The sequence below is a fragment of the Anguilla anguilla genome, chromosome 13 (genome assembly GCF_013347855.1).
Source record: "Anguilla anguilla isolate fAngAng1 chromosome 13, fAngAng1.pri, whole genome shotgun sequence".
Lineage (NCBI taxonomy): Eukaryota > Metazoa > Chordata > Actinopteri > Anguilliformes > Anguillidae > Anguilla > Anguilla anguilla.
The window spans coordinates 39,973,198-39,995,137 of record NC_049213.1 but is presented as its reverse complement, the minus strand read 5'-3'; the positions used below and the strand labels follow the sequence as shown (position 1 = coordinate 39,995,137).

The window sequence follows — 21,940 nt, the reverse complement described above, 5'->3', positions numbered from 1 at the left end:
AGCGCCGACGCACTCACCTCCTCCGCGATACCGCCACTCCAGGGAGCCTCCCCGTTCTTCTCTTTATTCACAACCTCTCCATTCTCTCTGCTCCCCCCGTTCCCTCTCCTTTCTCTGTTCTCTCCATTTTCTCTCATCCCTCCATTCTCCCCATTTTCTCTCCTTTCTTTGTTCTCCCCGTTTGCTCGTGTTTCTTTGTTCTCTCCGTTTTCTGTCGTCTCTCTGCTCTCTCCGTTCATTCTCATCCCTCTGTTCTCCCGGCCATGCAGCTTGGCTCTCTTCTGGGGACCCTTCTCTCTCTCCGGGCTGTGGGGGGGGGGCGGGACACAGGTGCACAAGCTTAACATTACACTACCATACTTTACATTCCATTATATACATATTGTACACATTATTGTACTTTACATTTAACTTACTTAACATGACATTACCATGCTTTACTTTAGATAACGTTAGATTATATTAAACTCACTTTACATGGCATTACAGCCACATACCTGTGAGAAATTTACAGTTTACATTTAAGTAGACAGTATTAGTCTCAGCAATATAAAAATGTGATATAAAAATCTGAGGCTAGCCTACTGTCAGTGTTTTGTAGAAAACTACAAAAAAGAAAAACAGGGTCAGATGGGAGTTGGAGTCCAGAGCATGTCTACTTAAGGTTGAACAGCCTATGATACAGAGAGCATCTCTTTTAAAACAGATTCCAGTGAAAGGCAAACCTTGCGGAGGGTTTGCTAGCGTGTCTGTGTTTAAAATCATTAAATGTCAAAACCAAAACAAAATTTATGCATCAAATTAGCATTTAACCATTTATGGAAAACACTGAACAGTTAGTAAATGCTTATCATTTACGCGTTTAAAAGAACAGTCATTGATACCCCCCTAGTCCTGACCTTTAAATGTCAGATGAGATGAGTCTGCCAATCCTACGCCAGTCTCGCCCAACCCTGCGCCAGTCTCACCCCACTCTGCGCTCAGGCCACTCAGTGTGTGTGCGTATGAGGACCGCGGTGGTCATTACAAATGACCCACTTATGATTAAAGTGGAATTAAAGCACCACTCGAGCCAGTGGAAATTTATGAGCTTTTTAAATGTTTTCTTTTTTTTTTTTTTAAACAAGAGCAGGCCTCAGATTTACAGCTTCCTGTTTGACAGACATGCAAATCAGGAGCCGCCGCCCGTGTCCTTTCCCACGCGGACAGACTGTCTGCGCTCAGCGGTAAGAGCTTTCGAGCTGTTAGCGGAGGACATGTCTGCGGAAACTAACGTCCCAGCCTGGAGAGAAGGGGAGTGGGATTACAGCAGCCTTCTCTGAGGAAACACCGCAATACTCACAACAATGTGATACTCGCAACAATGCAATACTCACAACAATGTGATACTCGCAATAATGCAATACCCACAACAATGTGATACTCGCAATAATGCAATACTCACAACACAATGCAATACTCACAATAAAAACATGCATCTGAAGAAACACAACGCAGTACTCGCAATAAATAAACCAGCAATATTTGCAAGAAAAAGCATCTATCACAGAAAACACAATGCAATTTTTGTAATTAAAATCTACCATTGGGAAAATGAATATCTGTTGCCTAAGCCCTTCACGCTAAAATAATTAAGAATCTGTGATGCTGAAGGTCATGGGGTCAGCAGCAATTAGGTTCTTACAACCTGATGTCATCGATTTAATCAATCATGATGCTCAACACCGGTAAAATGGAGTCAATACCATCTAAACAAGCTGGCTTAGACCGGCTGGTCTAAGTGGATTAGCCTGGGATTAGCATCTCCACCCTAACTCAACAGCAGCACTAGAACTCGGACCAGAATCAGGACAGGACCAGCACCAGGATCAGGACCAGCACCAGAACCCAGACCCAAATCAGGACAGCACCAGTACCAGAATCAGAACCCATACCTGAATCAGGACAGCAGCAAAACCAGAATCAGGACCAGCACCAGAGCCCAGACCCAAATCAGGACAGCACCAGCACCAGGACCAGGACCTGGACCCAAATCAGGACAGCACCAGGTCCTGGACCTGGACTCGAATCAGGAAGCACCAGCACCAGGACCTGGACCTGGACCCAAATCAGGACAGCACCAGCACCAGGACCTGGACCTGTACTCGAATCAGGACAGCACTAGTACCAGGACCAGGACCTGGACCCAGACCCGGGCCAACTCCTCACCTCTTCCTCCTCTGTTTCCAGTCTTTCTGCTTGAGCCTCTCGAGGTCCTGCCGGGCTCGGCGAATCACATCACTCATCTCCGCCTCCATGGAGAGGGTGGGGGAGGAGCCTAGAGGGAGTCCCGGGACAGGGCCCTGGGAGGAGGGGTACGAGGAGCGGGCGGAGAGCCGGGACAGGCTGCGGCGGAGAGTCTCGTTCATCGCCTCGCTCTCCAGCAGCTTGGACCTGGGGGAGAGAGAGAGAGGAGAAGAGAGAGAGAGGGACAGAGAGAGAGGGACAGAGAGAGAGTGACAGAGAGAGAGAGGGACAGAGAGAGAGGGAGAGAGAGAAAGAGGCGAATTAATGACATATGGACCCAGAAAAAAAAGAAAATATCCAGGCTTACACACAGATGTATATAATCTTACAAGCACACACATATACACGCACGAACGCATGCACACACAAAGTACTCACATGCACACACACACAGTATACAGGCTTACACACAGACATGAAATGTAAGTCAGAACAGCACATGAAAGGCCATATTTACCTGATCTCCTCCACCTCTCTGATGTAGTTCTGTATTAGAGAACCGATTTCCTCATTCCCATCACCTGCACACACACAAAGGCAGGCGATCAGACCAACATGTCAAAAAGAGAAGCCATCCGATTGGTTGAATGTGTGGTCACTGAGCCAATCAGTGGGTGTGACCACTGCACAGTCAGGAAGAGCCATTCATGTTACAAAATGGGTGAAACCATTAGTGTCAATATCTGACTGATGTTTTTTTAAATTTGCGAATGTGTCCCTGCTGTCTGTATTTTGTCATGTGTCCTTTTATACTGTGCTATTCCTACTTCTACATTTTTTAAAAAGAATTAAATCAGATCCACATCCTAGTCATACATAAAATTCATCCATGGGGAGTAAAGTTGGTCACATGACTCCTCCAGCCAATGCAGGGTTTAAAAAGCCTCATAAACAGGAAGTGTGCCCAGGAGGACTGACAGCAGGGGGCGCTCACCGGACTTGGCCAGCAGCGCGTTGACCTCGTTGGACAGCAGCTGGGTGACTCTGCTGTTGAGGCAGTCTATGGTCTCCTGCATGGCCTTCACCCGCATCCTGAGGGCGTCGTTCTCCTTCTGCAGCATGGAGTTCTCCTGGAAGAGATCGCTGAAGCCTTCCGCGCCGTCCTCGCCTACCACACGCTTGCCCTGCAGGGGGCAGCAGAGAGCAGACGTGTCCTTCAGAGAGCCACTGCAGGGCCATCTGAGACCAGGGCCATTCAGAGAGGACAGTCACCAAGGTCATTAAAATGACCAAAGAGGTCTGTATCTATCTGATGTCTTAACTTCCATGCCTAGGCTCTGTCCAAACGATGACAAAAGTTATTTTTTTTAATGGTATTTACCATTTTGTAAATATATGGTCTTTATCAAATTATTATCATCATCTTGTCATTTAGTTTTTCATTACCTTATGTCATCTACTAGTGTAAGAATTTATAACAATCCTGTTGGTTATCTTTACTCTAACCCCCAAACCTAAAACAGAGCAGAAGTTGATGGTATTCATTAATAGCTCACTATGGTCTTGTGGGCAAAACTGCATGTGCTTTACTGAGATGGAGAAGTAGGTTCTTCCTCTTTGCCTAACCACTGATTTGCATCACGGTCACGACAGCAACTGAGAGAATTAAAGTCAGGTGCATTTCTGGGTGAATGCGTTCTTGAAACTAGATGCTATGTTTTCTTAGATGCTTATTGCATCAGCGCTCACCGAGTTGAAGAGGGTCACAGAGAACAAGCTTATGCTGAGTGAGTTACAACAAATTAATCCACAAGCACCCACCCACCCCTCGCCGCCCCCCCCCCCCATTTCATAGGACACTGCTTCCTGTGTCTTTCACGCTAGACCAGTAGATCTGCCTCAGATTACACAGCAGTGTAAGCTACTTAAGTTGATTCAGAGTTGTAAACCCAGTTCCAAAGCCACCACGCCACACGGCCCACACCACCTCTGTGCCCCCCCCCTTGCCCCCCACCCCTGTGCCCCCCCCCCCCTCACCGCTTTGTACTCCATCAGCTCCATCTGCAGGCGGGCGATCTCTGCGCGCAGGGTGCTGATCTGCTGGCTGGTCTTGTCCTGGTTCACCACCACCTTGTTCTTGATGTTGCGCGCGCGGTTAGCGTACTTCAGCGTGTTCAGCGTCTCCATGAAGTCGCGGTCCGAGGGGCTGACGCAGGCGATCATCACCGTGCGGCTGCGGGGGGGGGGGGGGGGGGGGGGGGGCAGGGGGGGGACAGGGCTGTCAGTCAGAGCCCTGCGGCGGGTGACTGCACTTTAGCGTGACCTTTTGACCTCTGACCTCACGCACTTACGGGATTTGTGCTTATAAATCTTTGCGGTCTAATTGTGTGCAGCAATGTGCTGAAAGTAAGCGGATGCAGCCGTTCAGAGCAGCATTCAGACAAAGGTCCATGTGAAATACATAACGTTGTACCTTGAGCCTTAACATGTCCCTTATGTGTGCGCTGAAATGTTCTCTGTGTGTTTATTCCAAAGCCCCGCAGTAGGACTGTGGTCCGGTGTGGCTGCAGTATTCCAGTGTCCCAGCCAGACACTTAACCGACTCAATCAGCTAATCACTGTTACTATATGATCGACCCGATTCAGGTTATTAGTGTTCTGCTGATTCAGGGTTCAGGATTCACTCCACAGGGTTCAGAGTTCAGGGTTTAGTCCACAGGGTTCAGTGTTCGGGGTTTGGGGTTCAGTCTGCAAAGTTAAAGGTTCAGGATTCAGGGTTCAGGGTTCAAGATTCAGGGCTCAGGGTTAAGGGTGCAGGGTTTCAGGTTTCAGGGTTCAGAATTCAGGGTTCAGGGCTCAGTGCTCAGTGCTCAGTGTTCAGGGTTCAGGGTTCAGGGTTCAGGGTTCAGGGCTCAGTGCTCAGTGTTCAGTGTTCAGTGTTCAGGGTTCAGGGCTCAGGGTTTAGAGTTCAGGTTTCAGGGTTAAGAGTTCAGGGTTCAGGGTTTTAGAGGCTGTGTCGTACCTGTTCCCGCCCAGCGAGTCCTGCAGCAGGCGGGTGAGCTTAGAGTCCCTGTAGGGAACATGGCCGCCCTTCTTACTCTGATCTCCCAGAGCGCTGATGACGTTCCCCAGGGCCAGCTGCAGAAACACACACATATATATATATATATATACACACATATACACTCATATACATGCACACACACATGCACACACACATACACACACACACACGCACACGCGCACACACACATACACACACGCACATAAGCATCATATGCAGCACATATGTGCACACACACAGCAAGGCTACACAGGGCTATACAGGCCACAAAGACAAAGAAAACCCAGCTCTTCATACTGCAGCCAGAGTGAAGAGGAGAGGTCACTGATACAGATAACATGACTGGAGCTCAGGCCGAGTTTCCCGCCAGACTGATTTTGTGAACCGTGCCCCCCCGGAGCCCGTACCAGGCCGCAGTTGATGGAGATGCCCTCCCGGGCGCGCTCCCCCGTGGCCCCTGTTCGTTTCAGCCGCTCCGACCCCGCCAGGTCCACGAAGTGAAACTTGGCGGTGAGCGTTTCGTACTCGGGCTGGGAGAGGGAGCCGTGGGAGACCCCGTTAATCTCCTCCTCTTCCCCGGCCATCTGGAGGAGGAGAGGAAGAGGACTTTAAAATAACACGCACAAACACAGACACACAAACACACACGCACACAGACAAACACACACACACACACACACACACAAACACACACACACATACACGCACACATATCCCCTGCCCCCCAAACCCGCCCCCCCAAAGGAGCTCACCAGGTCTCCCTGCTGACACACCCTCATCTGGCACAGGTGGATGGTGAAGATGGCGTGAGACCTGGAGCTCTGAGCGTTCATCTGGGTGCTGGCGGTGGTGCGAGAGAGAGCCCCCAGCTTCAAACACTGCAGGAGCTGAGGAGGAGAGAGGGACAGGTTTGTGTGTGTGTGTGTGTGTGTGTGTGTGTGTGTGTGAGAGAGAGAGAGCCCCCAGCTTCAAACACTGCAGGAGCTGAGGAGGAGAGAGTGTGTGAGAGGGACAGGTGTGTGTGTGTGTGTGTGTGAGTGTGTGTGTGTGTGTATGTGAGAGAGAGAGAGCCCCCAGCTTCAAACACTGCAGGATCTACGGAGAGGGGGACAGGTGTGTGTGAAAGGGACAGGTGTGTGAGTGTGTGTGTGTGTGTGTGTGTGAGAGAGAGAGAGCCCCCAGCTTCAAACACTGCAGGAGCTGAGGAGGAGAGAGTGTGTGAGAGGGACAGGTGTGTGTGTGTGTGTGTGTGAGTGTGTGTGTGTGTGTATGTGAGAGAGAGAGAGCCCCCAGCTTCAAACACTGCAGGAGCTACAGAGGAGAGAATGTGTGTGAGAGAGAGAGAGAGAGCCCCCAGCTTCAAACACTGCAGGAGCTACGGAGAGGGGGACAGGTGTGTGTGAGAGGGACAGGTATGTGTGTGTGTGTGGTGTGTGTGTGAGAGAGAGAGAGAGAGAGCCCCCAGCTTCAAACACTGCAGGAGCTGAGGAGGACAGAGGTACAGGTGTGTGTGTGTGTGTGTCCATGTGTGTGTGTGAGACAGAGGTACAGGTGTGTAATGTTCACTCTTCACACTGCAGCCAGCAGAGGGCGCAGTTTGCAGTTTGGGGATGAGCGTGTACCTCGTCCTCAGAGTTGACCAGACGGGAGGTGACCCCCGAGGTGTAGATGCTCCCGCCCGCGTCCTCGTGGATCTTGATGTTGGACTTCCTGCCCCGAGCGTCCAGGTCCCGCGTGCTGTCGAACAGGTCCAGGATCTCCTCGTTGTAGAGCTGGACACACGAGCATAGACACGCACAGGCGCGCGCACACACACACACACACACACACACACACACAGACATATGTACAAACACACACGCACATGCACACACATCCCCCCACACACACACACAGACAAACAAATTATTACCCACTGAAGAGTTATGGATCTTGATGCATGTGGAGATGCATCTTTACCTCAGTGGACCTTTGTGGTTGTGGCTTAATGGACACAGCAGCTGTCACTCAAACAGGGTTGGACCAGTAACAGACGGGGTTCCCCTAAGCCCCGCCTGGACGCAGGCGCACAGGGCAGGGGGGGCTGGCAGGCCAGGCCAGGGGGGATCGCACGGTCAGCACAGACTCAGACCCTCTCTAATGGAATTAGCGGGAATCAGAGAGCAGTAAAATAACGCATTAAGGTCACTCCCAGGGGACCCCCAGGGGACCCCCCCCCCCAGCACAGCCAGCTGAGGACATTCTGAGATATTTAGGCTGTTACTCTTCTTAATGGCAGAGCAGGGAGGAGGTGAACGCAGAGCACGGGGCAGATTTCCCCCGACGCGGCTGTCCACCACGGAGCCTTAACAACACCCGGTGTTCACATTCCTTATTTCTCTAAACGCGCAGTTCTTTTTCCACCTTCTCTGAAGCTTGCAGTCTGGCACACAGGCACACAGTACAAAACTAAAAACTAAATACTGATATTCATGCAGCGCGGTCTTCACTGGTACGTCTATCCGGACGCCCTGGTATTGCTGGCCTCCCTGTTGTGTTTTATAACTCGCTACATGCATATTCCCCATGCAGAAAGCCCTGATTTATTATAATGCGCATTTCAATACACTGCAACACCGGTATTCTGCTTAAGTGTATTGATCGAGAACACTAGACGTGAAATGGATCCCCATCTGCTGTGCTAACACAGAGCCGCGTGTTCACACTTAATCAATACTGCGTGTTTGTTTGAGTCCCTCACAGCTGGCCCACAAAAGGTTAATCAATCACATGACAGCTGGCTTCAAATAGGTCAAAGCAAACAGCCATGCGTTCAACTCAACAGACAAACAAATGTAAAACACGCAGGGGTGCAGGATCAATATAAGAGCAGACTACTGTTAGGGCGATTAAGATATACACCGCTCTGGATAGGAGTGTCTGACAATTAAATATATTTCAATGTAAACTCAGATATCAAAGGTGATGATTTGAAAAGTGTTTTTTTAAAGAGGCACAGTCATGTGATCCCTGCTCCCCTCACCAGCAGTCATGTGATCCCTGCTCCCCTCACCTGTAGTCATGTGACCCCTGCTCCCCTCACCAGCAGTCATGTGATCCCTGCTCCCCTCACCAGCAGTCATGTGATCCCTGCTCCCCTCACCTGTAGTCATGTGACCCCTGCTCCCCTCACCAGCAGTCATGTGATCCCTGCTCCCCTCACCAGCAGTCATGTGATCCCTGCTTCCCTCACCAGCAGTCATGTGACCCCTGCTCCCCTCACCAGCAGTCATGTGACCCCTGCTTCCCTCGCCTGTAGTCATGTGATCCCTGGTCCCCTCGCCTGTAGTCATGTGATCCCTGCTCTCCTCAGCACAGTCATGTGATCCCTGCTCCCCTCACCTGCAGTCATGTGATCCCTGCGCCCCTCACCTGCAGTCATGTGATCCCTGCTAGTCATGTAAACCCTACTAACCCCACCTGTCCCCTAAAAGCATGTTCCCGCTCACCTCCAGGAACTGGGCGCTGACTTTGAATTCGGGGGACTGAACGCGCCCGCTCTGTGCCTCCGCCCGCCGCCGCTCGATGCCCTGGAACAGCTGGCGCACCGCCCGCGGGATGATGCCCTGCTCCTCCTCCGTCACGTTCACGTCGAAGCCCGTGCCCATGGTGTAGGTCTTCCCAGAGCCCGTCTGCACACGGGAAACAGAGACAGTCATCGTTAGAGAGAGAGCGCGCGTGCTCTGTGTCACTTCCTGTCCCTGCCAAAGGTCAGCAGGAAGTGCCTTAAACAGTTCGGAGGAAGGCTGTATTCCTCTGGCAGTCTGGGAAATGGGCGTGCTTTGAAATGATTGGCTGCCATGATGATTCCGCATAAAAGCAAGGTGATAAGAATGACAGTCAAATGAGGAATGGCTCTACGGTTGATCAGTGTTCATGTGCGCCTGGCTTCACAGGAACTCTAAGTTTCAGTGGTGTACAGGCGGAACCTTCAATGCATGTCACTCAATACTGTGAGATGGTATCTCTACAAAAACTAGACTCCATCCGTGAATCCACAAAACACAATGGAACCCTTTACAAATTCTCTCTCTCTCTCTCTCTCTCTCTCTCTCTCTGCATGCACTGGCACACTATGGCTGTGTGTTAACTCTGTTTTTAGTGTGTTACCCCAATTACTATTCATACATTACAAACATTCCACTCTCATTGCACTTCCCACAGAAACGCCATTAAAACCAATCTGTGTGAGAGATCCATGACCTGGGAGAGCAAAAACAGTGTGTTCACACCCTGTGGTGGAGCTTGGAAAGACTTGTTCATTCTGAACAATTTTAATTATATATTAAAAAAAAAAAAAAAAAAAAAAAAATACCCTTTTTTCCTTGTCACTTGTTACATGTTGCCCCATCCCTGCACTTCTTGGTAAATTGTATTTGTCCTAATACTCTAGCTTAATCTTCTGCCTAGTTTGGCTTTGCAGATGTTAGACCAGGATAGTGTTCATTGTTCTCAGCTAGAAATAGCTGTACAAAATAAGTAATTGTACCTTACTGAACCCGTGTTCAGCAGTTGTCTACGATCATGAAAATGCACTTCTTGTACGTCGCTTTGGATAAAAGCGTCTGCCAAATGAATGTAATGTAATGTAATGAACCAGTCAGAAAGCCTGGCCTTGTCAGCAGAGTATTTTGATTGGTTCAGGGTTTTTATCAGTCTACGGCTGACAGCACTGGCAAGTCCCACCCATTAATGGGGTTTACAAAGCCATACTCTCTCCACCATACACTGGCATTCAGCAAACATTAGTCTGAGAACACTTGTGTTGTGTACAAGTGCATGCAAGAAGGTCAGAGAGAGTGTGCATACTTATACAAATGCGAACGTATTACGTAATATGTGTAAAGTATTATTAGGGCGTAAGTTGATGCAAGATGGGTGTCAGCAAACGCGCGTCCCAGCGACTGTGCGTCTCTGCAGCGGGGGCGGGGTGGGGGGGGGGCTGACCTGTCCGTAGGCGAACACGGTGGCGTTGTAGCCCTCGAAGCAGCCCTCGATCAGCCGGTCCACGCAGGCGGAGTAGATCTGCTCCTGCTGCGCCTCCAGGTCGAACACGAAGTCGTAGGTGAAGGCCTTGTCCTTTCCCAGCAGCACCTGGGGCTCTCCGGGGGTCACCAGCGTGCAGATGTGGCACCCCTCGATCTTCTCCTTCGCCATCTGAGGGCGGATCCTGAGGGGGAGGGGCGAGAGACGAGGACATGGCTGGTCACACACGGGCCCATGTGACCTCCCGGTGATGTCACACACTCATAGTCCTGTGAGCACTGATGATCTCCAGTACCGCATGTCCCTGGGTGGCAGTGTGGTATAATGGGTAAGGAACTAGTCTTGTAACCTAAAGGTTACAGGGTCGATTCCCAGGTAGGACACTACCATTGTACCCTTGAGAAATGTACTTAACCTGGATAGCTTCAGTATATATCCAGCTGTATAAATGGATGCAGTGTAAATGCGATGTAAAAAGTTGCGTAAGGCGCCCTGGATAAGTAATGCAATGTTAACGTAATGTGGACAAGCGTGTCTGCCAATTGGCAGTAATAATGTAACAAGGGCATTTTACTCTGGTACTCAAAAACTGTTGCTGGTTGGGAAATGGGTAATAAGCTTCAACCCAGAACCCATTCACACCTGGACACAGTGGAAATGCTGTACTTCACACCAGGTGGAAGGTGAGCAGGTGAACCGCTCAGTGGAGAACACGTTTCCCATGTTCCCCTTCTGCATAATGCCTTTTCTCAGTAACTCATTTCACGACTTCTCATTTCCACAGAACCTATTTTTTTCTGAAAAGAAGAATGTTCTGTGCATAAACCATGACATAAAGGGCGAATTTCACAGACACAGATTAAGCCCAAGACTAAATCACATTTTGAGTACAGATTCTCCATGTAAAACTGAATTTAGTCCAGGAGACTTTTATCTGTGTCTGTGAAACTGGCCCATAATCCTGATCCAAAGTCTGCTCATAGCCTTTTAGGGGGTATTCCGTCTGTGCTGTTTGAGTTCTGGGGTATATTTGGGGTGTTGTTTGAGTTTTGGGGGTTATTGAGTGTACTGTTTGAGTTTTGGGGGTTATTGAGTGTACTGTTTGAGTTTTGGGGGTTATTGAGTGTACTGTTTGAGTTTTGGGGAGTTATTGAGTGTACTGTTTGAGTTTTGGGGGTTATTGAGTGACTGTTTGAGTTTTGAGGGTTATTGAGTGTACTTGTTTGAGTTTTGGGGGTTATTGAGTGTACTGTTTGAGTTTTGGGGGTTATTGAGTGTACTTGTTTGAGTTTTGGGGGTTATTGAGTGTACTGTTTGAGTTTTGGGGGTTATTGAGTGTACTTGTTTGAGTTTTGGGGGTTATTGAGTGTACTTGTTTGAGTTTTGGGGGTTACTGAGTGTACTGTTTGAGTTTTGGGGGTTATTGAGTGTACTGTTTGAGTTTTGGGGGTTATTGAGTGTACTTGTTTGAGTTTTGGGGATTATTGAGTGTACAGTTTGAGTTTTGGGGGTTATTGAGTGTACAGTTTGAGTTTTGGGGGTTATTGAGTGTACTGTTTGAGTTTTGGGGGTTATTGAGTGTACTGTTTGAGTTTTGGGGGTTATTGAGTGTACTTGTTTGAGTTTTGGGGGTTATTGAGTGTACAGTTTGAGTTTTGGGGGTTATTGAGTGTACTGTTTGAGTTTTGGGGGTTATTGAGTGTACTGTTTGAGTTTTGGGGGTTATTGAGTGTACTGTTTGAGTTTTGGGGGTTATTGAGTGTACTGTTTGAGTTTTGGGGGTTATTGAGTGTACTGTTGGAGTTTTGGGGGTTATTGAGTGTACTGTTAGAGTTTTGGGGGTTATTGAGTGTACTGTTTGAGTTTTGGGGGTTATTGAGTGTACTGTTAGAGTTTTGGGGGTTATTGAGTGTACTGTTAGAGTTTTGGGGGTTATTGAGTGTACTGTTGGAGTTTTGGGGGTTATTGAGTGTACTGTTAGAGTTTTGGGGGTTATTGAGTGTACTGTTAGAGTTTTGGGGGTTATTGAGTGTACTGTTTGAGTTTTGGGGGTTATTGAGTGTACTGTTTGAGTTTTGGGGGTTATTGAGTGTACTGTTGGAGTTTTGGGGGTTATTGAGTGTACTGTTTGAGTTTTGGGGGTTATTGAGTGTACTTGTTTGAGTTTTGGGGGTTATTGAGTGTACAGTTTGAGTTTTGGGGGTTATTGAGTGTACTGTTTGAGTTTTGGGGGTTATTGAGTGTACTGTTTGAGTTTTGGGGGTTATTGAGTGTACTGTTTGAGTTTTGGGGGTTATTGAGTGTACTGTTGGAGTTTTGGGGGTTATTGAGTGTACTGTTTGAGTTTTGGGGGTTATTGAGTGTACTTGTTTGAGTTTTGGGGTTATTGAGTGTACAGTTTGAGTTTTGGGGGTTATTGAGTGTACTGTTTGAGTTTTGGGGGTTATTGAGTGTACTGTTTGAGTTTGGGGGTTATTGAGTGTACTGTTTGAGTTTGGGGGTTATTGAGTGTACTGTTTGAGTTTTGGGGGTTATTGAGTGTACTGTTTGAGTTTTGGGGTTATTGAGTGTACTGTTTGAGTTTTGGGGGTTATTGAGTGTACTGTTTGAGTTTTGGGGGTTATTGAGTGTACTGTTTGAGTTTTGGGGGTTATTGAGTGTACTGTTTGAGTTTTGGGGGTTATTGAGTGTACTTGTTTGAGTTTTGGGGGTTATTGAGTGTACTGTTTGAGTTTTGGGGGTTATTGAGTGTACTTGTTTGAGTTTTGGGGGTTATTGAGTGTACTTGTTTGAGTTTTGGGGGTTACTGAGTGTGCTGTTGCAGGGTTTTCGGGGGGAGGGGTTCACCCTGCTGCCCAGTAATCTCAAAAAGCGATGACACGTGCATCTTCCCAACCCCTGCTATGGGTCTCCCCAGCCCCCCCCCCCCCCCCCCCCCAAATCCCCAGCGTCCCCGGAACAGCAGCCCACTAAGATCAGCCATAAGAACGGAATTAGACAGAAAGAACTGCAGGTTCACATATTTCACATGGCTTAACATTCATTACTTAACTACTCTAAATAATCTTTTAAAAGGCCACTGGAAGGATTCTCCCTCCACCACACACACTAAGAGTGTAAAACACCCTATAAAAAATTAAAATGTAAAGAATTGTCGGATTGATTGACTGAGTGTGACAAGACAAGAGATATTCAATAGACAGCCACGTGTCCTTTTTTACAATTAACGTTTCACAGTTTCTCTGGGTTTACTGTATGCACATACCTATAATATATAATAAGAAGCTTTGTAACGAACGCTGGGCTGCAGATTGATGTACAGGCCTGCATTAAGAATGAGCCGAAGTACAGCATCGACTCAACTGCCAAAACTACAGGCCGCAGAAACACACCCCCACACAGCTATGGAAGCCCACGGAACAGGAAGAGACGAGAGCCCATAAAGATCCAATCAGATCAATCCCTTTGACACATCAAACTGACCTGATCGACTCACAGATCACACGGGCCTGAACAAGGAGGTTAATTATGACAGGTCACTGAGCACTCTGACCAGGCAGGCGGTGTTCAGACAGGCATCGCAGCCACACAACAGGCCGTGTGTCAAAATGTGTTTAAAAATGTGATTAAAAGCAATTCAGTACTTTCCGGGACCTCTATTTCCTCATAAAACCCCACATTTCTGAAATACAAAAAAAATTGCGCTGACAGATGAGTCTTCCTAAACACTGCTTGGTAATGCAATAACTTGTAAACAGCGCATTAGATTTTCACTGATCTAGTGTTAGATTGAGGCACAGTTAACAGACTCCTTATTAAACTCCCGTGGCCGAAAGGTATGATTAAAGAGGTCGGTCTTGCGGAATAAAAACGTGAAGCAGACAGAGGGAGGGCGTGAAAAACGTGAAGCAGACAGAGGGAGCAGACGCTTCTCTCCGGTCTGTGGCCTCATTAATGCAGCACAACATCGGCACTCTTTCAGAAACACGCCCCCCCACCCACCCCACAACACCCCCCCGAACCCCCCCACCCCACCTCTGCTGCAGCGGGACGATCCCGTGACCTGGTTATGACAGGAAGTGCAAACCCCATGAATAATTACACCCCCCCCCCACCCTCACCCTCACCCAGCTCCCCCCAGCCCGCCTGCACCACAGTCACTCCCCCCATGCTGGGCTGGGTTCGGTCCTCAGGCAGACCCCCCCCTCACCCCCTAACGCCCCCCCCCCCCCCCACCCCCACCCCAAACACCGCAGGCCTCAGCTGCCTCCTAACCACACCAGACAGCTGCTCACTCACAGGCCGGGGGGGGGGGGGGGGGAGGAAGGACACAACTACTGCTCACTGGGGAGAGACCAAAAATCCCAAAGAGGTTTGGGGGGGTTGGCCTCAGCTGAAAACAACATACAGTGTCAGGGGACAAGGTCTGACACGGGGTCATCTTGAGGTGTCATCTTTTATTCCTCCATTTAGCGGTAACAATCGCTTTCACAACAACAGAGCTGCCATTACACCCTACACACCAACCAAATACAGGAGGATAAAGCAAACAAAGGCTTGCTTCCTCCTAATAAAACCAAAGTGACACAATATCAATTCCCTCTGTTGCCCTCAGAACCCTGTGTAAACGCATAAACATTCAGGAAGTCCGCCCAGCAGAGCCAGACTTCCTCACTCTACACGCCAGCCTTATAAAAAAAAAAATCTGACAGAGGCACATACGCCTCCATGCCAGTAGGTGGCGACATGTGGGAAAGTGTTTCACCAAGGGTGAAAAAACCATGCCTCTTACAGTCTTCCATAGGCTCAGGCCAAGACAGTACAGTTGCTTTACTGGCTCCTTTACATAAATCTTAACCAGTCAACAGTCGCAACACCAGTAAAGCAAACAAAGAGCGCCTTGTTAAATCTGCCAATTAGAAGCCGATGTTTAGAGAGGCGGCCTGAATTGGGAATAGATCCAGGGGCCTGGTTTGTCCGAGAAAGGCCCCAAGGGGCAATAAAAACAGCTTTATATCGTCACCCAGGTCCTTTCAGCATCGCTAAGCATTGAAATCGGCTTAAATGGGCATTAACATAAAAAAACAAGGGACCGTAAGTAACTCAGCCAATACAGCGTCATTACGTGGACATTTTCTCCCCTCTTTCTGTGTGTCCATTCCGCGGTGTTTATCCACTTCCCCTTACAGCACAGATTAGAGGAGGCGGCGACGTCCCTTGTTTTTGTTTTTTAAAATCCTCTACGCTGAACTTCCGGATACCTCGTGTTGTTGAACGCCTTGAAAAGGGGAAAGGGGTTATGACACTCGCTCTCTCTCTCTCTCTCTGCGCAGGAAACAGTGCTGACTGCAGGCTAACTGGGCTCCCCCAGTTCCTCTCCACCCTGGCACACGAGGACGGCTGTTTGCGTTTCCCCCCACAAAGTCGACCCCCCCCCCCTCCTCCACCACCACCCAGTCAGCGCCTGAAAAAACAGTTCAGTGGGTCATGGAAGGAGGGATTGGCGAAGGAAATGGACCCCCCCTCGTTTCCCCTGCATGAGATAGTGACGGGAATGACTGTTTACTGTGAGCCTCTCGTCTTCCTTTATTCAGCTCGGGCACAGAGAACCAGCTCCAGCTGGACCAAAACCGCACGTTCACAACACTCACTGAGCACCAGCTCTGACTGGACCAAGACTGCGCGTTCACAACACTCACTGAGCACCAGCTCCAGCTGGACCAAAACCGCACGTTCACAACACTCACTGAGCACCAGCTCTGACTGGACCAAGACTGCGCGTTCACAACACTCACTGAGAACCAGCTCCAGCTGGACCAAGACCGCACGTTCAGAACACGCACTGAGCACCAGCTCCAACTGGACCAAGACTGCGCGTTCACAACACTCACTGAGCACCAGCTCCAGCTGGACCAAGACCGCACGTTCAGAACACGCACTGAGCACCAGCTCCAACTGGACCAAGACTGCGCGTTCACAACACTCACTGAGCACCAGCTCCAGCTGGACCAAGACCGCACGTTCAGAACACTCACTGAGAACCAGCTCCAACTGGACCAAGACCGCGCGTTCACAACACTCACTGAGCACCAGCTCCGACTGGACCAAGACCCCATGTTCACAACACTCACTGAGCAAGGTGTGGGGGGGGGGGGTACAGGCTCGGGAAAATCTAGAGTTTCAGCGCACGCTCGTAAACATTTATTTAAAATAATAAACGCGCCCGCGGATGCTATCGAGACGCCCTCGGCTAGCGACGGCTGGAACCCGTCGTTTCACAGGAATACTCACTCAGCAACCCCCGCCAACAACATCAGCGTCAGTCCACAGCGTTTGTCACATTCGACAATCGAGTTCCCCAAAATAAACACAAGCAAACACAACAGCAGCCCAGGACTGCTTGTTAGCACCTTTTATTCAGCTCCTCTGTGGACAGAGTACACACCACTAAAAAACCAGCAACAGTACAACAAAAAATAAAATAGAACATCAGCCCCTCAATACAGGGCTTCAAAGTGCTGACGCAGTGCATTCTGAGTTGATATACTGTTCCCCGGGGAAGTTTATTTTATTTTCGCAGGTAAAAAAGTTGAAGGAAATTGTCTTTATTGCTGCAGCTGCAGTGACGCATGCGATGCCGTGTTATTTTTGCGGTTGTTAATTGCGCGGCGCAGACAGGAAGTGAAGGCGAGCCCACACACAGAACCGCCTCCCCGGCCCCGCCGATGGATCCACTGACCCAGACGCTGACCCGGCCAAGTAAACACGCAGGAAGTGTGTTTATCGTCTGTGAGCGCGGGCTTTGCATCACATCTACAATGGCAGCAGCACTTAGCGCACAGACAGGGTTAGCGCACAGACAGGGTTAGCGCACAGACTGGGTTAGCGCACAGACAGGGTTAGCACACAGACAGGGTTAGCGCACAGACAAGGTTAGCACACAGACAGGGTTAGCGCACAGACAAGGTTAGCACACAGACAGGGTTAGTGCACAGGCAGGGTTAGCGCACAGACAGGGTTAGCGCACAGACAGGGTTAGCGCACCGACAGGGTTAGCACACAGACAGGGTTAGCGCACAGACAGGGTTAGCGCACAGACAGGGTTAGCGCACAGAAAGGGTTAGCGCACAGACAAGGTTAGCGCACAGACAGGGTTAGCACACAGACAGGGTTAGCACACAGACAGGGTTAGCGCACAGACAGGGTTAGTGCACAGACAGGGTTAGCGCACAGACAAGGTTAGCGCACAGACAGGGTTAGCGCACAGACAGGGTTAGTGCACAGACAGGGTTAGCACACAGACAAGGTTAGCACACAGACAGGGTTAGCGCACAGGCAGGGTTAGCACACAGACAGGGTTAGCGCACAGACAGGGTTAGCACACAGACAGGGTTAGCGCACAGACAGGGAGTCATACACTCCTCACACTGAACAGTGATATCTGTGGCAGGGGCCCACCCAGGGATTTTGGGTGCCATGAAAAATGATGTCACATTGGGCCCCACACGACCCCAAGCCACCCCATTCCAGCACAATTACAGCACGATTTCTTGAGGGTCCCCGGGCACTCCCCGCCCCCCGTGGCCCCAAACCCCCCGTCCCGACCTCGCACACGTACAGCGTCGCCATCTTGCAATTAGCGATCATCACCGTCAAGATACAGAAAAGAAAAACCCAGTGAACTGTCACAGGCCCTGTGAGCCTGCCCATGGCACAGACCCACGTCCGTGTGTGGGGAGAAGCGAGGTCACTAACTGCAGATGGCACAGTATTCCGTTTTGTTTTTAAACGCTCCTCGCGCCTTGAGAGAAAACACAGGGGCCAGTTTCCTCCTCTCCTGGTTCAGCCAATCCCGTATTTAGTTTCCGAGGGTTTTATTCTCTCCGAGCTGATAGCAGGGATTTGCATAGATCCCACTCTCTCTCTCTCTCTCTCTCTCCTGGCAGGGCCAGATTACCCAGCAGGCTTTGTGCCAGCCAGGCTATTTACATGCTCTGGGTGATCAAAAGCTGCAATCACTCACACAGCGCTACAGAAGCAACCAGGCTACTGAGCTTTAAACCTTTTCATTCACAAATTTTACAGACAGAATAATATAGAAACAGCTTACACTTTATATACAGTACATGTACACAAAAATATATATACACACAAATATATATATAAAGTGTACACATACTGTATGTGTGTGTATATAAATATACACACACATATATATAAAATATATATGCACATACATATTTATTCATTCAGGTCCTCTCAGATAGAAGCACACTGATGAGCACTGCAGGACTGTGAGAGACAGAACCACAGGCAGCTGGAACAGGGACAGGCACGCCCACAACAGGCCTCTGTGTTCTGCGTACACAGACAGACTCATCTGCCCACACAACAGGGCCTCAGGCAAGAGCCGCGCTCCACCAAACACCATGGAGATGCATTAAGCGTGCGGCTCAAAAAGAGCTAACAGCGAGCGTAACAATGTAACAGCGCTGTTCAGCTAACAGTGAGCGTAACAATGTAACAGCGCTGTTCAGCTAACAGCAAGCGTAACAATGTAACAGCGCTCTTCAGCTAACAGTGAGCGTAACAATGTAACAGCACTGTTCAGCTAACAGCAAGCGTAACAATGTAACAGCGCTGTTCAGCTAACAGTGAGCGTAACAATGTAACAGCGCTGTTCAGCTAACAGCGAGCGTAACAATGTAACAGCGCTGTACAGCTAACAGCGAGTGTAACAATGTAACAGCGCTGTTCAGCTAACAGTGAGTGTAACAATGTAACAGTGCTGTTCAGCTAACAGTGAGCGTAACAATGTAACAGCGCTGTTCAGCTAACAGTGAGCGTAACAATGTAACAGCACTGTTCAGCTAACAGTGAGCGTAACAATGTAACAGCGCTGTTCAGCTAACAGTGAGCGTAACAATGTAACAGCACTGTTCAGCTAACAGTGAGCGTAACAATGTAACAGCACTGTTCAGCTAACAGTGAGCGTAACAATGTAACAGCACTGTTCAGCTAACAGTGAGCGTAACAATGTAACTGCGCTGTTCAGCTAACAGTGAGCACAACAATGTAACAGCACTGTTCAGCTAACAGTGAGCGTAACAATGTAACAGCGCTGTTCAGCTAACAGTGAGCGTTACAATGTAACAGCACTGTTCAGCTAACAGCGAGCGTAACAATGTAACAGCACTGTTCAGCGAACAGCGAGCGTAACAATGTAACAGCACTGTTCAGCTAACAGTGAGCACAACAATGTAACAGCGCTGTTCAGCCAACAGGGAGCGTAACAATGTAACAGCGCTGTTCAGCCAACAGGGAGCGTAACAATGTAACAGCGCTGTTCAGCTAACAGGGAGCGTAACAATGTAACAGCACTGTTCAGCTAACAGCGAGCACAACAATGTAACAGCGCTGTTCAGCTAACAGTGAGCACAACAATGTAACAGCGCTGTTCAGCTAACAGTGAGCGTAACAATGTAACAGCGCTGTTCAGCTAACAGCGAGCGTAACAATGTAACAGCGCTGTTCAGCTAACAGTGAGTGTAACAATGTAACAGCTCTGTTCAGCTAACAGTGAGCGTAACAATGTAACAGCGCTGTTCAGCTAACCGGCAGTGCACCCACCCCCATCTTTTACACACGGCCAGCCCATTGGCTGTTGAAAGCCAGGACCACAGCCTGTCTCAGCTCAGACTCCAGTGTGTCTTACAAAAGCCATATGGTGCATCGCCCCACACAGGACACAGTGCACTTTAATCTCAGAGGCATTTTATCATGAAATGAGGACAGAATTCTACAAATAAAGTGCCCCCCCTCCCCCACCCCCACTTCCTGTGCTTTACATTTAGGCATATAGTGGGTGCTCTAATCCAGAGTGACTCACACAGCTTATATTCATTACATACAGTCCATTTATACAGCTGGATATTTACTGAAGCAGCTCACCTTCAAGGACTTCGCTCAGGGGTACACTGGCAATAGAACCTACAACCTCAGAGCTGCAGGCCCAGTTTGCTAACCATTATGCTACACTACCATGCTATTCTGACCCTGAACAGCACAGGGAGTGACTTTACTCAAACCCAGCAGAACAGGAACGTGCGTGGAATCAGCTCTGTGGTCAGAATGACCAAGAAGACCGAAAACAGAGAGAGGCTCTGACCTGAAAGCAATCAGATATGCTGCCTCATAATATGCACGTGTGGTGCATGGGTGTATCTGTACTTGTGTGTGTGTGTCTGTGTCTGCGTGTGAGAGAGAGAGAGAAAGAGAGAGAGAGAGTGTATGTGTGTGTGTGTGTGTGTATGTGTTCTGTTGTGTGTCTGTGTACATGTGATAGTGATTGTGCACACTGAACCTCCCTACAGTGTCATGTACCTTTAAACAGTCTGTACAGGACATTACCTGTTTACCTGCACATCTGCAGCAGCTCAAACTCCCCAGCTGCCAGGTCTAAACAGCAGCCCCGTGTGCTAACAGAACTTCATTCATTCCCCTAAAAGCTAACAATGCTCTTCTGTCATCACACCTTGACAGGTACTGAAAGCTACCTGAGCATGTCCTGACCCACCTCCTCCCCCCCGCCCCCCCCCCCCCCACCTCCTCCTGCTACTTCCCCTCCTTTCATTCACACAGAACAAAAAGCCCAGCTCTCATTGTTACCGCTGCCGATTCAGGACCCACTTACCACAAACATCACATGACATTTCCGTATTCACAAGTGGATCTTATCCAGGGTGCAATTTTTTAACAGAGAAAACATACGATTATTTACACAGCTGGATATTTTACAGATGCAGTTCTGGGTAACTGCCTTATTGGGAATCAAACCCACGACCTTCCAAGTCACAACCCCAGTTCCCTAACCTCTGTGCTACACTGCAGCCATAATTCACCTGCACTGAAAAGAGCAAGCAGAGAAATTCCAGGTCAGGACGTCCCTCTGCTTCTGTGTGGGACAGAGGTGAGAGGGGTTTGCTAGTAAATCAGGAACACCTGCAGATGTTGGGGGGGGGGGGGGGACAGCTTTTTTCTGTGAGACTGGACTGCTTCCGGGCTGCCCTCTCTGCAGATCTCCACGCTGTAGAGGTCAAGGGTCACCTGACAGACGAGCCATGTGTGCTCTCACCTCTCAGAGAGCGGGTTCGCGCAGGGGGTACGGTCCCCGGTGGGGGGGGAGGTGCGTTTTCGACAGACCACAGGACAGAAGGGATGTCGTACTGCGAGGCTGGACCCACAGCTGCCCCTGGAGAGCAGCCAAACGCAGAGATCTGGAATGTTCCACTGCAGCGGCATCCTGCTCACGGGAGTCTCCCGGCCTAACCCTAACCCTAACCCTAACCCTAACCCTAACCCTGACCCTAACCCTGACCCTAACCCTAACCCTAACCCTGACCCTAACCCGACCCTCTGTTCTGTGAGGAACTGCAGCTCGCACCGCGAGCGCGGTGTCAGGTTCCGGTGAAAAGCACCAAAAGCGCAGCCGGCGGCAGACAAAGCGGCCCGGGACTCTGAGGACACCAAACACCAGCCCTCATTTCAGAAGCCACATCTCACCCCCTCTAACCCACTTTAACCCTTTGGCTTTTTTTTTTTTTTTGCAATGTTTTCTCAAAATTC

At 49.4% G+C, this 21,940-nt stretch overlaps 1 protein-coding gene across 6 annotated transcripts in view; it reads right to left on the bottom strand.

Annotated features, from left to right (window-relative positions):
• The window catches only part of LOC118211533 (kinesin-like protein KIF21B), a 67,982-nt gene that overhangs the window by 31,999 nt on the left and 14,043 nt on the right, over nucleotides 1-21,940 (bottom strand). For all 6 annotated transcript variants that reach the window (XM_035388822.1, XM_035388823.1, XM_035388820.1 and 3 more), the window contains exons 2-12: nucleotides 10,277-10,499; nucleotides 8,779-8,961; nucleotides 6,913-7,062; nucleotides 6,043-6,177; nucleotides 5,698-5,874; nucleotides 5,249-5,364; nucleotides 4,264-4,459; nucleotides 3,221-3,410; nucleotides 2,744-2,807; nucleotides 2,209-2,433; nucleotides 18-306 (exon numbers count right to left, since the gene is read on the bottom strand). In XM_035388822.1, coding sequence (XP_035244713.1) covers nucleotides 18-306; nucleotides 2,209-2,433; nucleotides 2,744-2,807; nucleotides 3,221-3,410; nucleotides 4,264-4,459; nucleotides 5,249-5,364; nucleotides 5,698-5,874; nucleotides 6,043-6,177; nucleotides 6,913-7,062; nucleotides 8,779-8,961; nucleotides 10,277-10,499 — 1,948 coding nt within the window. The remainder of the gene's footprint in view (nucleotides 1-17; nucleotides 307-2,208; nucleotides 2,434-2,743; nucleotides 2,808-3,220; nucleotides 3,411-4,263; nucleotides 4,460-5,248; nucleotides 5,365-5,697; nucleotides 5,875-6,042; nucleotides 6,178-6,912; nucleotides 7,063-8,778; nucleotides 8,962-10,276; nucleotides 10,500-21,940) is intronic.